Source organism: Hypanus sabinus, chromosome 12 (assembly GCF_030144855.1).
Source record: "Hypanus sabinus isolate sHypSab1 chromosome 12, sHypSab1.hap1, whole genome shotgun sequence".
Taxonomy (NCBI): domain Eukaryota; kingdom Metazoa; phylum Chordata; class Chondrichthyes; order Myliobatiformes; family Dasyatidae; genus Hypanus; species Hypanus sabinus.
Window position 1 is genome coordinate 2,331,161 of NC_082717.1, and position 12,642 is coordinate 2,343,802.

The 12,642-nt window shown below is 49.0% G+C and overlaps 1 protein-coding gene across 2 annotated transcripts in view; it reads right to left on the reverse strand.

Annotated features, from left to right (window-relative positions):
• Positions 1 to 5,540: 5,540 nt before the first annotated feature.
• The window catches only part of LOC132402558 (E3 ubiquitin-protein ligase TRIM65-like), a 33,706-nt gene continuing 26,604 nt past the window's right edge, over positions 5,541 to 12,642 (reverse strand). For both annotated transcript variants that reach the window (XM_059985430.1, XM_059985429.1), the window contains one exon: positions 5,541 to 8,853. In XM_059985430.1, coding sequence (XP_059841413.1) covers positions 8,318 to 8,853 — 536 coding nt within the window. In that variant the 3' untranslated portion in view covers positions 5,541 to 8,317. The remainder of the gene's footprint in view (positions 8,854 to 12,642) is intronic.

Sequence of the window (12,642 nt, forward strand, 5' to 3'; positions counted from 1 at the left end):
CAGCGCTTCAGGACTCAACCTCAGAATAGAAGAGAGATGAGGAGGAATTTCTTTAACCAGAGAGTAGTGAATCTGTGAATTTGCTGACAGACGTCTGTGGCAGCCAAGTTATTGAGTAAAGCGAGATTGACAGGTTCTTGATTAGTCGGAGCATTAAAGGTTATGGGGAGAAGGCAGGAGAATGGGGTTTAGAGTGATAGTAAATTAGCCATGATGGACTAGTAGAGCAGACTTGATGGGCTGAAAGGCCTAACTGCTCCCACAGTACTGTACAAAAATCATAGGCACAGATACATAGAGCTAGGGTGCCTCAGCCTTTTGCCCAGGACTGTATTTGTCAACGTGGACCAGAGAGCCAGTTTCTAAATCTGGTGGGACAAAGGATGTTGGGAATGGCGAGGGTGGATCAATGCCGGAGGGGTGTAGGACAGGTGGCAGAGAAGGAATGTCTAGGGAGGGGAGTGTCCCGGGTGTGGGCCTCGATGAACTTCTAACACTTTTCAGGCAAGATTTCCCTTCACAGAAACCATGTTGAATTTGACTTATTTTATCCTTCATCTCCAAGTACCCCAAAACTTCATCCTTAGCTGTGGAGGACAGGTTGTTGGGTTTATTCAAGGCAGAGCTTGATAGGTTCTTGATTGGTGATGGCATCAAAGATTACGGGGAGAAGGCCGGGAGGGGAGAAAAAGGAACAGTCATGATTGTATGGCCGAGAGAATCAGTGGACCAAATGGCCTCATTCTTATGTCTTAAAAATAGACTCCAGCACTTTCCCAACCACTGATGTCAGGCTATCTGGCCTATAATTTCCATTCCTTTGCCTTCCTCCCTTCTCAAAGAGCGGAGAGACATTTGCAGTCTTCCGGCCCTCTGGGACCATGCCAGGATCAAGTGATTCTTGAAAGATCATGACCAATGCATCTGTTATCACTTCAGCAACCTCTCTCAGGTCTCTGGGATGTCATCCATCTGGCCCAGGTGACTTGTCCACCTTAAGACCTTTGAGTTTGTCTAGCACTCCTGCTCCCCGACATTCATGGATCTCTGGCACACTGCTAGTGTCTTCCACAGTGAGAACTGATGCAAAGTACCTATTAAGTTCATCTGCCATTTCTTTGTCACCCATTACTAGCTCACCTGTTGTGGTGAACTACATATACCTGTCTGGACGCGCCCCCCCCCCCCCCCCCGCTGACTGCTCCTGTGGCCCCTCCCACAGACCCCGGTATAAAGGTGATTGGGGCCTGAGCCCTGCCTCTCAGTCTCCAGAATGTAGCATGGTGATCAATTGCTGCTTGTTCTTTCTTCCAGTCAATAAAAGCCAATATCTCGCCTCACGTCTCAGAGAGTTATTGATGGTGCATCACCTGTATCATTTCCCAGTGGTCCAATATCAACTCTAACCTCCCTTTACTCTAAATAATTGAAAATATTTTGGTATCCTGTTTTATACCATTGACTAGTCTGCCCTTGTATTTCATTTTTTTCCCTTATAATGTTTTATTTGCCATTTGTTGGATTTTAAGTCCCTAATCATCCAACTTCCCAATCACTTTTGCTACCTTATATGACCTTTCCTTGGCTTTTATGCAGTCCTTAAGCTCCCTTCTCAGCCCCAGTGGCCGACCCCTGCCATTTGAGAACTTCAGTGGACATATCTATTCTGCGCCTTGTGAACTATTCCCATAACTTCAGCCATCTCTGCTCTGCCGACATCCCCTCCAGTATCCTCTTCCAATCCACCTGGGCAAGCTCCTCTCTCATGCCTCTGAAATTCCCTTTTCTTCAACTGTGAGACTGATGCTTCTCCCTCTCAAACTGAAATATCAATTCAATCATATTCTGATCGCCACCTCCTAAGGATTCCTTTACATTCAGCCTCCTAATAAGAACTGGGTTATTACACAACAGCCAATCTAATATGGCTGTTCTCTGAGTAGGCTCAAGCACAGGCTGCTCTAAAAATTCATCTCGTAGGCACTCAACAAATACCCTCTCTTGTGATCTGACACCAACCTGATTTTCCTAATTCCCTTGCATACTGAAGTCCCCCATTACAATTGTGACATTACCCTTATTAGATGCCTTTTCCAGCTCCCTTTGCAATCTCAACCCCACGTCTCGGCTACTATTTGGAGGCCTATATATGATTCCCATCATGGTTTTTTTTACCCTTGCAGTTTAACTCCAGCCACAAAGATTCAACGTTCTCTGACCCTATGTCACTTCTTTCTAAAGATGTAAATCTCTTGCCAACAGAACCACACCCCTGCCTGTGCCTTCATGCCTGTCCTTTTGATATAAAGTATATCCTTTGATGTTAAGCTCCCAATTTTGGCCTTTCAACCACGACTCAGTGATGCCCACATTATACCAATTTCTAATTGCGCCACAAATTCCTCCACCTTATTTCAAACACTACACATTTAAATACAGCACCCTCAGTCTTGCATTATTCGCCCTTTTGAGTTGTTTCTACTCACGCTCAATGGCTAAGCGATGTTATGTCATGCTTAAACTTAGAGAAGATTCGTTGTTCCATTTCTGAATCAAGACAAGGCTTTCTAACATTGTGGGGATTTTTTTGAATTATTATCAAGTACAGATGTTGGCTAATATTGTGTTTTACTATAAAGATTGTTTTCCTTTGTTCTTTCTTTACCAAATAGCTTTTCTTGGTAGTGGGTTTGGATTTTTTTTGTATAATAAAGTTATTACTTTTCAATATCACAATTCAATTTCCTTGAATATGGGGTAGTGAGACTATAAGTGTGAGTCAAATATATTGTAATTGATATATGATACACATCCTCCTGTACTCTGTATTCCTTTTTGTAAGAAATCAATATTGAAAAAGAATTGTTTCTGTGGCACAATTTAGCTCTTTGCTCTGCATTTGTAGACAATCAGTAGCCTGTCCTTACACCCATCATCTAATGGTAAACCTGCTGGCTCATCCTCAGCAGTCAAACTGGTTCCCATCCCATTGCCGGATTATTTTAAACCACTCCCAATAGCTCTCGCAAACCTGCCCACAAGAATATTGGTCCCCCTCAGTCAGATTCATGTGTTATGTGAGAGTGCGTATGACGTCAGAACGCGGGGCTTTGTACAGTGGAAGTCTGGTGAATAAACGTGTGTGTTTAACACCGCGGTGTCCGAGTCACATTAACGCTACCTGGTGTCAGAAGGAAGAGGGAAGTTACAGCCACGGTCAAGTTTCAGCCTACGAGGTAATACTGCTGAGAACTGGAAGGTCTGGCTCCAGCAGTTTGAGCTGTTTTGCACCGCTGGTGGCGTAGATGACAAGACAGAGACAGTGCAAGTGGCTGGAGCAGAGGCAATAAAGGTTTGCAGGGTGAGCGAGATAAAATTGAAGTGTTGAAGAAAAAGTTTCAAGATTACTGCGAACCGAGAAAAACCTACCGTACATTCGAGACATTTTTTACGGGGGCTCAAGGACCGACAGGGACTATAGACGCCTACGTAACAGATTTGAAGAACAAGGCGAAAAGCTGTAAGTTTGGACAACTGCATGATTCTTGAATATGCAACAGACGAGATGATCATGTGAGAGGCGGACTGTTGAGAGAGGCGGAGCTTACATTGGAAAAAGCGATTGATATGTGCGAGATCACGTCGAATCAGGTTAAAATGCTTAATGAAGAGACTGACGTATACAAAATAAAAGCTGTGAAAACTGACAAGAGTAGGACAAAGCCCGCTCCACAGGATAGTCTAAAGGAAGTTAACTGCAACAGATGTGTTGATAAACATGGGTACAGAAAATGTCCAGCCTTTGGTAAAACATGCAAATTATGCAGAAAGGAAAATCACTTTGCAAAGGTGTGCAAATCGCAGGAGCAAGCAAGGAAAATGCATGCTGTGGAACAGAGTGAGTGCAACAGTGACATGTTCATTGGAACAATTGAAGTGGAACAGGAGGTATGCATCAAGAATATTGATAATGCAGAGATGGATGTTGAAGATGATTGGATTCAAGATCTGACAACAAACAGGAAGAATGTGACATTTAAGCTTGACACTGGGGCAAAGTGCAATGTAATGTCAGCAGAAACGTTCAACTCACTGGACATCAGAGGAAAACTTGGAAAATCCACCTGCAAACTTGTTGGATATTTTGGCCACAAGACAGCATCATTGGGAAAGAAAACACTCACCTGTGTGTATAAAGGACAGAAACACAAGATAGAGTGTGAGATTGTGCAACAGTATGTTTGGGCAATACCAGGCAGAGCAACATGCATAGAGCTAGGCCTGGTGAAGCGAATCTATGGTGTTGAGAAAGAAAATGAGTTTCTCAAAGACTTTGCTGACTTGTTTTCTGGACTAGGATGTTTACCAGGGAACCCTAACTCTAATCAATCTGCTTCCCCCAGGTAGGTTGTACCCCCCCCCACCCTCAGCAGTGCTCAAAATGGAGTGGTTCTTGTTGAGGGGGATGACTGCAGGGGTACTCTCCACTGATGTTCCCCCTTCCCTCTCCTGACAGTCACTCATTTATCTGTCTCCTGTAGCCCTGGGATGACTCCCTCCCGTATCTCCTATCACTGCTTCACTCTCCCTAACAAGCCGAAGGTCATCGAGCAGCAGCTCCATTTCCCTCACACGGTCTGTAAGGAGCTGTATCTGAATGCACCTGGTGCAGATGTGGCCATTGGGGAGGCTGGGAGTCTGGAAATCCCACATCTGACACCCAGGAAAGAATACTGGTTCTGCAGACATAACCTCCTATTTTCCGAAGTTATTTATTTAAGAAGCAAGAAATGAACTTGCCTACTTACCTTGCCTCTGCCTGTTCCTGCCAAGGCCTCACTACTCTGATTCAGCCCGCTCCGTCAACGACCACTCTGCAGTCTACCTCTCTTTAACCGAGACTGGGGTTGTAAAGCTCTTCGCTAGACCCCTGCGAGGACGTGTCTGTTGCATTTCCGCAGTACTACAATCCACCACACCCATCAAAGATCTTCCTACTTTTTAAAACTCTTTGCCAGACCTGCACGGGAATGCTTCTCTCCATAACCTTTGATGCCCTGACTAATCAAGAACCTATCAACTTCCGCTTTAGATATGACTTGGCCTCCACTACTCTCTGTGGCAATGAATTCCACACATTCATCACCCATTACATAGAAAAAATCCTTCCTCATCTCTGTTCTAAATGGACATCCCCCTATTCTGAGGCTGTGCCTCCCCGATGCTCACATCTGCATTGTAGGAACATCCTCTTCAAATCCACTCCGTCCAGGCCTTTCAACATTCGATAGGTTTCAATGAGATTCCCTCTCGTTCTTCTAAACTCCAGTGAGTACAGGCTTAGAGCCATCAAATGCTCTTCATATGGTGATCATTCTCACCGTTTTCCTCGGCTGCTTGTCCAGTGAAGACACTCTGCGGTTTTGCCAAACTCGTGAGACTGAGCTAGCTCTCCCATCCCAAACCCCGGTTTGTGTGGATGCTGTGTAATTTGCTACCCCGTTACAAATCAGTGCCACAAAATGAGACAGTACACTGCACACGATTAAAGGAATATTTATGAATCTTAAGGGTTAGAAAACAAGAAGGGACCATTCTAATTAAACAGTCCAATGTGCGCAAGTTAGAGCTCATCTTGAACTTCTCTGTCACTCACGCTGGGCCCTTGGTGAGCGTGAACGCCCACACCACCTTCCAAACATCACTTGCAACCTCCCACCGGCTCGTATCCTACCATCTGTTCTCTTCAGTGTCGTCTCTTCATCTCTCGCCAAACAATAACGAGGCAGCCTACAGGGAAGAAGTCATCACCCTGACACAGTGGTGTCAAGAAAACAACTTCATATTGCTAAACAAAGGAGCTGGTTGTGGATTACAGGAGGAATGGAGACAAGACTAACCCCTGTTGACATCAATGGATTTGGGGTTGAGTAAGTAAACAGATTTCCTCGGCATACACATCAACGAGGACCCCACTTGGTCTATACATAGCAGCTGTTTGGTAAGAAAAGAACACCAACGCCTCTTTCACCTCCGAGTTGAGGAAGTTTGGTATGGACCCCAAATCCTAAGAACTTTCTACAGGGGCACAATTGAGAGTATCCTGACTGGCTGAATTGCTGCCCGGTCCAGGAACTGTACCCCCTTAACCCCAGGACTCTGCAGAGAGTGGTGCAGACAGCCCAGTGTGTATGTAGTTGTGAACTTCTCACTATTCAGGGCATTTAGAAAGACAGGTGTGAAAAAAGGGCTCGTAGGATCACTGGGCCACCCCAACCACAATCTATTCCAGCTGCTACCATCCAGGAAACAGTACTGTAGCATGAAAGCCAGGACCAACAGGCTCCGGGACAGCTTCTTCCACCAGGCCATCAGATGGATTAAGTCAAGTCACTTTTATTGTCATTTCGACCATAACTGCTGGTACAGTACACAGTAAAAATGAGACAACGTTTTTTCAGGACCACAGTACAAAAACTAAACTACATAAAAAACACAGAAAAAAACTAGACTACAGACCTACCCAGGACTGCATAAAGTGCGCAAAACAGTGCAGGCATTACAATAAATCATAAGCAAGACAATAGGGCAGTAAGGTGTCAGTCCAGACTCTGGGTATTGAGGAGTCTGATGGCTTGGGGGAAGAAACCGTTACATAGTCTGGTCGTGAGAGCCCGAATACTTCGGTGCCTTTTCTCAGATGGCAGGAGGGAAAAGAGTTTGTATGACGGGTGCATGGGGTCCTTCATAATGCTGTTTGCTTTGTGGATGCAGCGTAGAGTAAATGTCTGTAATGGCGGGAAGAGAGACCCCGATGGTCTTCTCAGCTGACCTCACTATCCACTGCAGGGTCTTGCGATCCGAGATGGTGCAATTTCCGAACCAGGCAGTGATGCAGCTGCTCGGGATGCTCTCAATACAACCCCTGTGGAATGTGATGAGGATGGGGGGGTGGGAGATGGACTTTCCTCAGCCTTTGCAGAAAGTAGAGATGCTGCTGGGCTTTCTTTGCTATGGAGCTGGTGTTGAAGGACCAGGTGAAATTCTCTGCCAGATGAACACCAAGAAATTTGGTGCTCTTAACGATCTCTACCGAGGAGCTATCAATGTTCAGAGGGGAGTGGTCGCTCCGTGCCCTCCTGAAGTCAACAACTATCTCATTTGTTTTGTTCACATTAAGAGACAGGTTGTTGGCTCTGCACCAGTCCGTTAGCTGCTGCACCTCCTCTCTGTAAGCTGACTCATCGTTCTTGCTGATGAGACCCACCACGGTCGTGTCATTGGCGAACTTGATGATATGGTTCGAGCTGTGTGTTGTAGCACAGTCGTGGGTCAGCAGAGTGAACAGCAGTGGACTGAGCACACAGACCTGGGGGGCCCCGTGCTCAGTGTGATGGTGTTGGAGATGCTGCTCCCGATCCGGACTGACTGAGGTCTCCCAGTCAGGAAGTCTAGGATCCAGTTGCAGAGGGAGGTGTTCAGGCCCAGGAGACTCAACTCACACTGATTTGGGTGTTTTCTATGTTACATTAACTGTTCTATTTATTATAATTTACTATGATTGCACATTTAGATGGAGACGTAACATAATGATTTTTACTCCTCATGTATGTGAAGGACGTAAGAAAAAGTCAATTCATTCATTCAAAGCCCCAAGACCAACGCCAATGTCCCTCACCAAAAAAACCTTTCCTCAGTTCTGCCATCCTAATTGTACGGCACCCACTCCTCACCATCCCTTATCTTCAACAATGACCCACACAGGCTGAAAGCAGCACACCCTGCTCTTACAGAGCTGCTGAATGAAATACCGACAGCTGAACAGTAAAGATGTGAACCGGGGCATTACACCATTAATGGGTCATGTCAGGATCTGGAGGTTCAAACCTACAGCCAGACGTGGTTTTATTCTGCTAGGTCTGTGCCCGGTTACAGAGCGGTTTAATAACACCCCCACCCCGCGTCTCCCTGCTCCTTCGACTAGCACCCAGCTCGGAGTGACCGTGGGACTGCGTTGCCTCCACCATCTCAGGGCTGTGAGGCACCAGGATGAGGGGAGGAACGGGTAGGGGATGTGGGAGGGCACTTGGAGACAGACGCAGATGAAGAGCGTGGTGTGTTAACAGCCCGGGAGTGGACATGCAGACCCCTTGAACCCTCACTGACCACCCACCATATTTTTTTGACCATTTCACCTACAGCACTGGCACTTCCCGACCTCTGCTCACTGACTGTGTGCCGGACACTGGACCCCCCACTAACCTTGTTCACTGACCTCTGACCTCAGTCACCAACACCTCACCTCAACCCCCAGGGTTCAATTTCGGGGAAGGATGCGGACACTGGCGCCCTTGCTTATGAAGAAGGCAGGGATTAGGGGCGGGGGAGCAGTGAGGGGGAAGGAGTGCAGGTGGGTCAGCGAGTGGTCATGGCCAATGCTATACAGAGCGAAGGACTGCCGGCGCAGATCGAGGAAGAGGCCGATGTTGGGGGATGCGAGGTGGATTCCGGGTCCTGGCTGGTTCTGGTGCAAGGGGGTGGCCACGTCCTGCGACAGCTCCAGGCCCCACGACGAGGGATTGCGGCCCAGCCAGCAGGCAGGGGTACGGCCCTGGCGGGGCAGCGAGGGGCATGCCACTCCCACCACTACCACAGCCCCGCTCCACGCCACCTCCCAGTAGTGGCACTCCCCCAGCGCTGGCAAACCCAGCACCTGTGGCAGCCGCTTGAAGCGAACCTCGTTTTCCTCGTACGACTGAGTGTCTGGCGATGAGTTAGTGGCCACCAGAGCCCCCTCTGAAATCCGCAGCTGCTCTGAGGCCGTGCTCTGGTCAAAGGTCACTGCCGTCCAGTCTGGGGACAGAGAGGGAGAAGATGGAGTTGAGGTTTACTGTTATTCAACCACACACATGTACATGGCTAAATGAAGCAATGTTCCTCTGGATCAAGGTGCACAACACAGTACAGATAACTCACACAACACGTATTACCACAAATAGTTCAGCAAAATATAAAACATAATCACTCAGCAGAGAAACAGGCCCTTTGGCCCGTCTAGTCTGTACTGAACAACTATTCTGCCGAGTCCCATCGACTTGCAGCCAGATCACAGCCTTCCATATCCCGACCATCCATGTACTTATCCATACTTTTCTTCAGTTTCGTTATCCAGCCTGCAGCTACTGCTTGCATAGGCAGCTCGTTCCACACTCTCACCACCCTCTGAGTGAAGACATTTCACCCCTAATCCATAACCTCAGTGGAAAAAGACCTGTTTGCATTTACCCTGACAGTCCCCCTCATAATCTCGCTGTCAAATCTCGCCTCTCTCTCCTATGCTCCCGACCTATTCAATCTTTCTGTGCTTACACTTACCTCCCGCCACCAATAAGCAAGCACAGCAGCACTTCAAACGTGAAGAGACACGAGTCAGTGAGGGACGATGACCGTGACCGTCACAGGGTCAGATCGGGAAAGAATGTCAGGGTGGACACAGGGAGCGAGGGAGGGTTGAGTTGGTAGGAACATGAGAAACGGAGGGGAGGGAGGGAGGGAGGGTTCAGTTGGTAGGAACGTGAGAAGGGGAGGGGAGGGAGGGAGGGTTCAGTTGGTAGGAAAGTGAGAAATGGAGGGGAGGGAGGGTTCAGTTGGTAGGAACGTGAGAAGGAGGGGAGGGAGGGAGGGAGGGTTCAGTTGGTAGGAACGTGAGAAATGGAGGGGAGGGAGGGTTCAGTTGGTAGGAACGTGAGAAACGGAGGGGAGGGAGGGAGGGTTCAGTTGGTAGGAACGTGAGAAACGGAGGGGAGGGAGGGTTCAGTTGGTAGGAACGTGAGAAACGGAGGGGAGGGAGGGTTCAGTTGGTATGAACGTGAGAAACAGAGGGGAGGGAAGGGAGGGAGGGTTCAGTTGGTAGGAACGTGAGAAGGGGAGGGAGGGAGGGTTCAGTTGGTAGGAACGTGAGAAGGGGAGGGAGGGAGGGTTCAGTTGGTAGGAACATGAGAAACGGAGGGGAGGGAGGGTTCAGTTGGTAGGAACATGAGAAACGGAGGGGAGGGAGGGAGGGTTCAGTTGGTAGGAACGTGAGAAACAGAGGGGATGGGAGGGGAGGGAGGGTTCAGTTGGTAGGAACATGAGAAACGGAGGGGAGGGAGGGAGGGTTCAGTTGGTAGGAACGTGAGAAACGGAGGGGAGGGGAGGGAGGGAGGGTTCAGTTGGTAGGAACATGAGAAACGGAGGGGAGGGAGGGAGGGTTCAGTTGGTAGGAACGTGAGAAACGGAGGGGAGGGAGGGTTCAGTTGGTAGGAACGTGAGAAACGGAGGGGAGGGGAGGGAGGGAGGGTTCAGTTGGTAGGAACGTGAGAAACAGAGGGGATGGGAGGGGAGGGAGGGTTCAGTTGGTAGGAACATGAGAAACGGAGGGGAGGGGAGGGAGGGAGGGTTCAGTTGGTAGGAACGTGAGAAGGGGAGGGAGGGAGGGTTCAGTTGGTAGGAACGTGAGAAACAGAGGGGATGGGAGGGGGGGAGGGTTCAGTTGGTGGGAACGTGAGAAACGGAGGGGAGGGAGGGAGGGTTCAGTTGGTAGGAACGTGAGAAACGGAGGGGAGGGGAGGGTGGGAGGGTTCAGTTGGTAGGAACGTGAGAAGTGGAGGGGGGGGTCAGTAGTACGAATATGAGGAGAGGGGAGGTCATCATCATGCATGAATCCTGACAAAGATCTTGATGAAGGGTCTCGTCTGAAATGTCAACACTTTCTGCGTTTCCATAGATGCTGCTTATTCTGCCCTAGTTTCTCCAGCATTTTGTGTGCGTTGCTCAAGATTTCCAGCAGCTGCAGAATGTTTTGTGTTTAAAAATCTGTCAGGACCCTGGCATATCCCCCAGCCCCCACCTTCCCCACATCCATGTGTCTCATCGCAGGCTGCGATACGCATGGGCCCTGGGTGTCACCTACCCGCACACCCACAACCACACCTAATACTTTTCCGTGATAATCCTCAGCCCTTTGCCACAGGGAATACAAGTGAGAAGTATTACCCACATCCTCTGGCTGAAGACAGATTGCCTCTTTGTTCTCTAATGGGCTCCCCTCTCTCTCTAGAAACACAATCACTGACTCGATTATGGATATTGTATTTATTGAGTATGCCCACAGGGAGATGAGTCTCAGGGTTGTATATGGTGAAATAAATGTACTTTGATAATAAATTTACTCTCAACTTTGATAACCCCTTCTTTTTTTCTCCCCTCATTTGTAGGAAGTTCCTCCACATCGAATATTGAAAGGCCTAGAATGTGGAGAGGAAGTTTCCTATAGAGGGGGAGTCCAGGGCCAGAGGGACATCCCTTTCGAGCAGAGACAGAGAAATCACTTTAGTCAGATGGATAAATCTGTGGAATTTGTTGCCTTGAGCAGCTGTGGAGGCCAAGTCATTGAGAAACGGAGGGGAGGGAAGGAGGGTTCAGTTGGTAGGAACGTGAGAAACGGAGGGGAGGGGAGGGAGGGAGGGTTCAGTTGGTAGGAACATGAGAAACGGAGGGGAGGGAGGGAGGGTTCAGTTGGTAGGAACGTGAGAAACGGAGGGGAGGGGAGGGAGGGAGGGTTCAGTTGGTAGGAACATGAGAAACGGAGGGGAGGGAGGGAGGGTTCAGTTGGTAGGAACGTGAGAAACGGAGGGGAGGGGAGGGAGGGAGGGTTCAGTTGGTAGGAACGTGAGAAACGGAGGGGAGGGGAGGGAGGGTTCAGTTGGTAGGAACGTGAGAAACAGAGGGGATGGGAGGGGAGGGAGGGTTCAGTTGGTAGGAACATGAGAAACGGAGGGGAGGGAGGGAGGGTTCAGTTGGTAGGAACGTGAGAAACGGAGGGGAGGGGAGGGAGGGAGGGTTCAGTTGGTAGGAACGTGAGAAACAGAGGGGATGGGAGGGGAGGGATGGTTCAGTTGGTAGGAACATGAGAAACGGAGGGGAGGGAGGGAGGGTTCAGTTGGTAGGAACGTGAGAAACGGAGGGGAGGGGAGGGAGGGAGGGTTCAGTTGGTAGGAATGTGAGAAATGGAGGGGAGGGTAGATAGGGTCTTGATTAGCCAGGGCATCAAAGGGTGTGGGGAGAAGGCAGGGGAGTGGGGATGACTGGAAGAATTGGATCGGCCCATGATTGAATGGCGCAACACCTGATGGGCCGAATGGCCTATCTCTGCTCCTATATCTTCTGGTCTAATGGCTGAATGGTCTCGTTTTGCTCCTCTGTCTTATGGTCTTCTGATATATTTTGTGCTCCTGAATGACTCATTCCCTTAACACTTCCCCTATCATCCCCTGGCTTTCATTCACAGGCTGTCCCCACGTTGAACGTGATGGCCCTGAACTCTCATCATTGAATCTCACCTCCTGTCAGATACACACACACTCCCCACCCATACACTTTTGACGGGTCCTGTGTTGGAAACGCCACCATAATGAACCTTCCAAAGGGAGGTCGCCTTCTCCCACTGACACTTTCTCAGATTCCCTCCCTCCGTCAGGAGCCCCAGCTTCGAACACAGCTGGACTTTGCACATCCACACTCACGTCATTTTACAGATACGCAGTAGAGAGCATCCGCACAAAGGGCATCGGGCTGGAAAGCTCTACAACAGGCAGTTAAAAC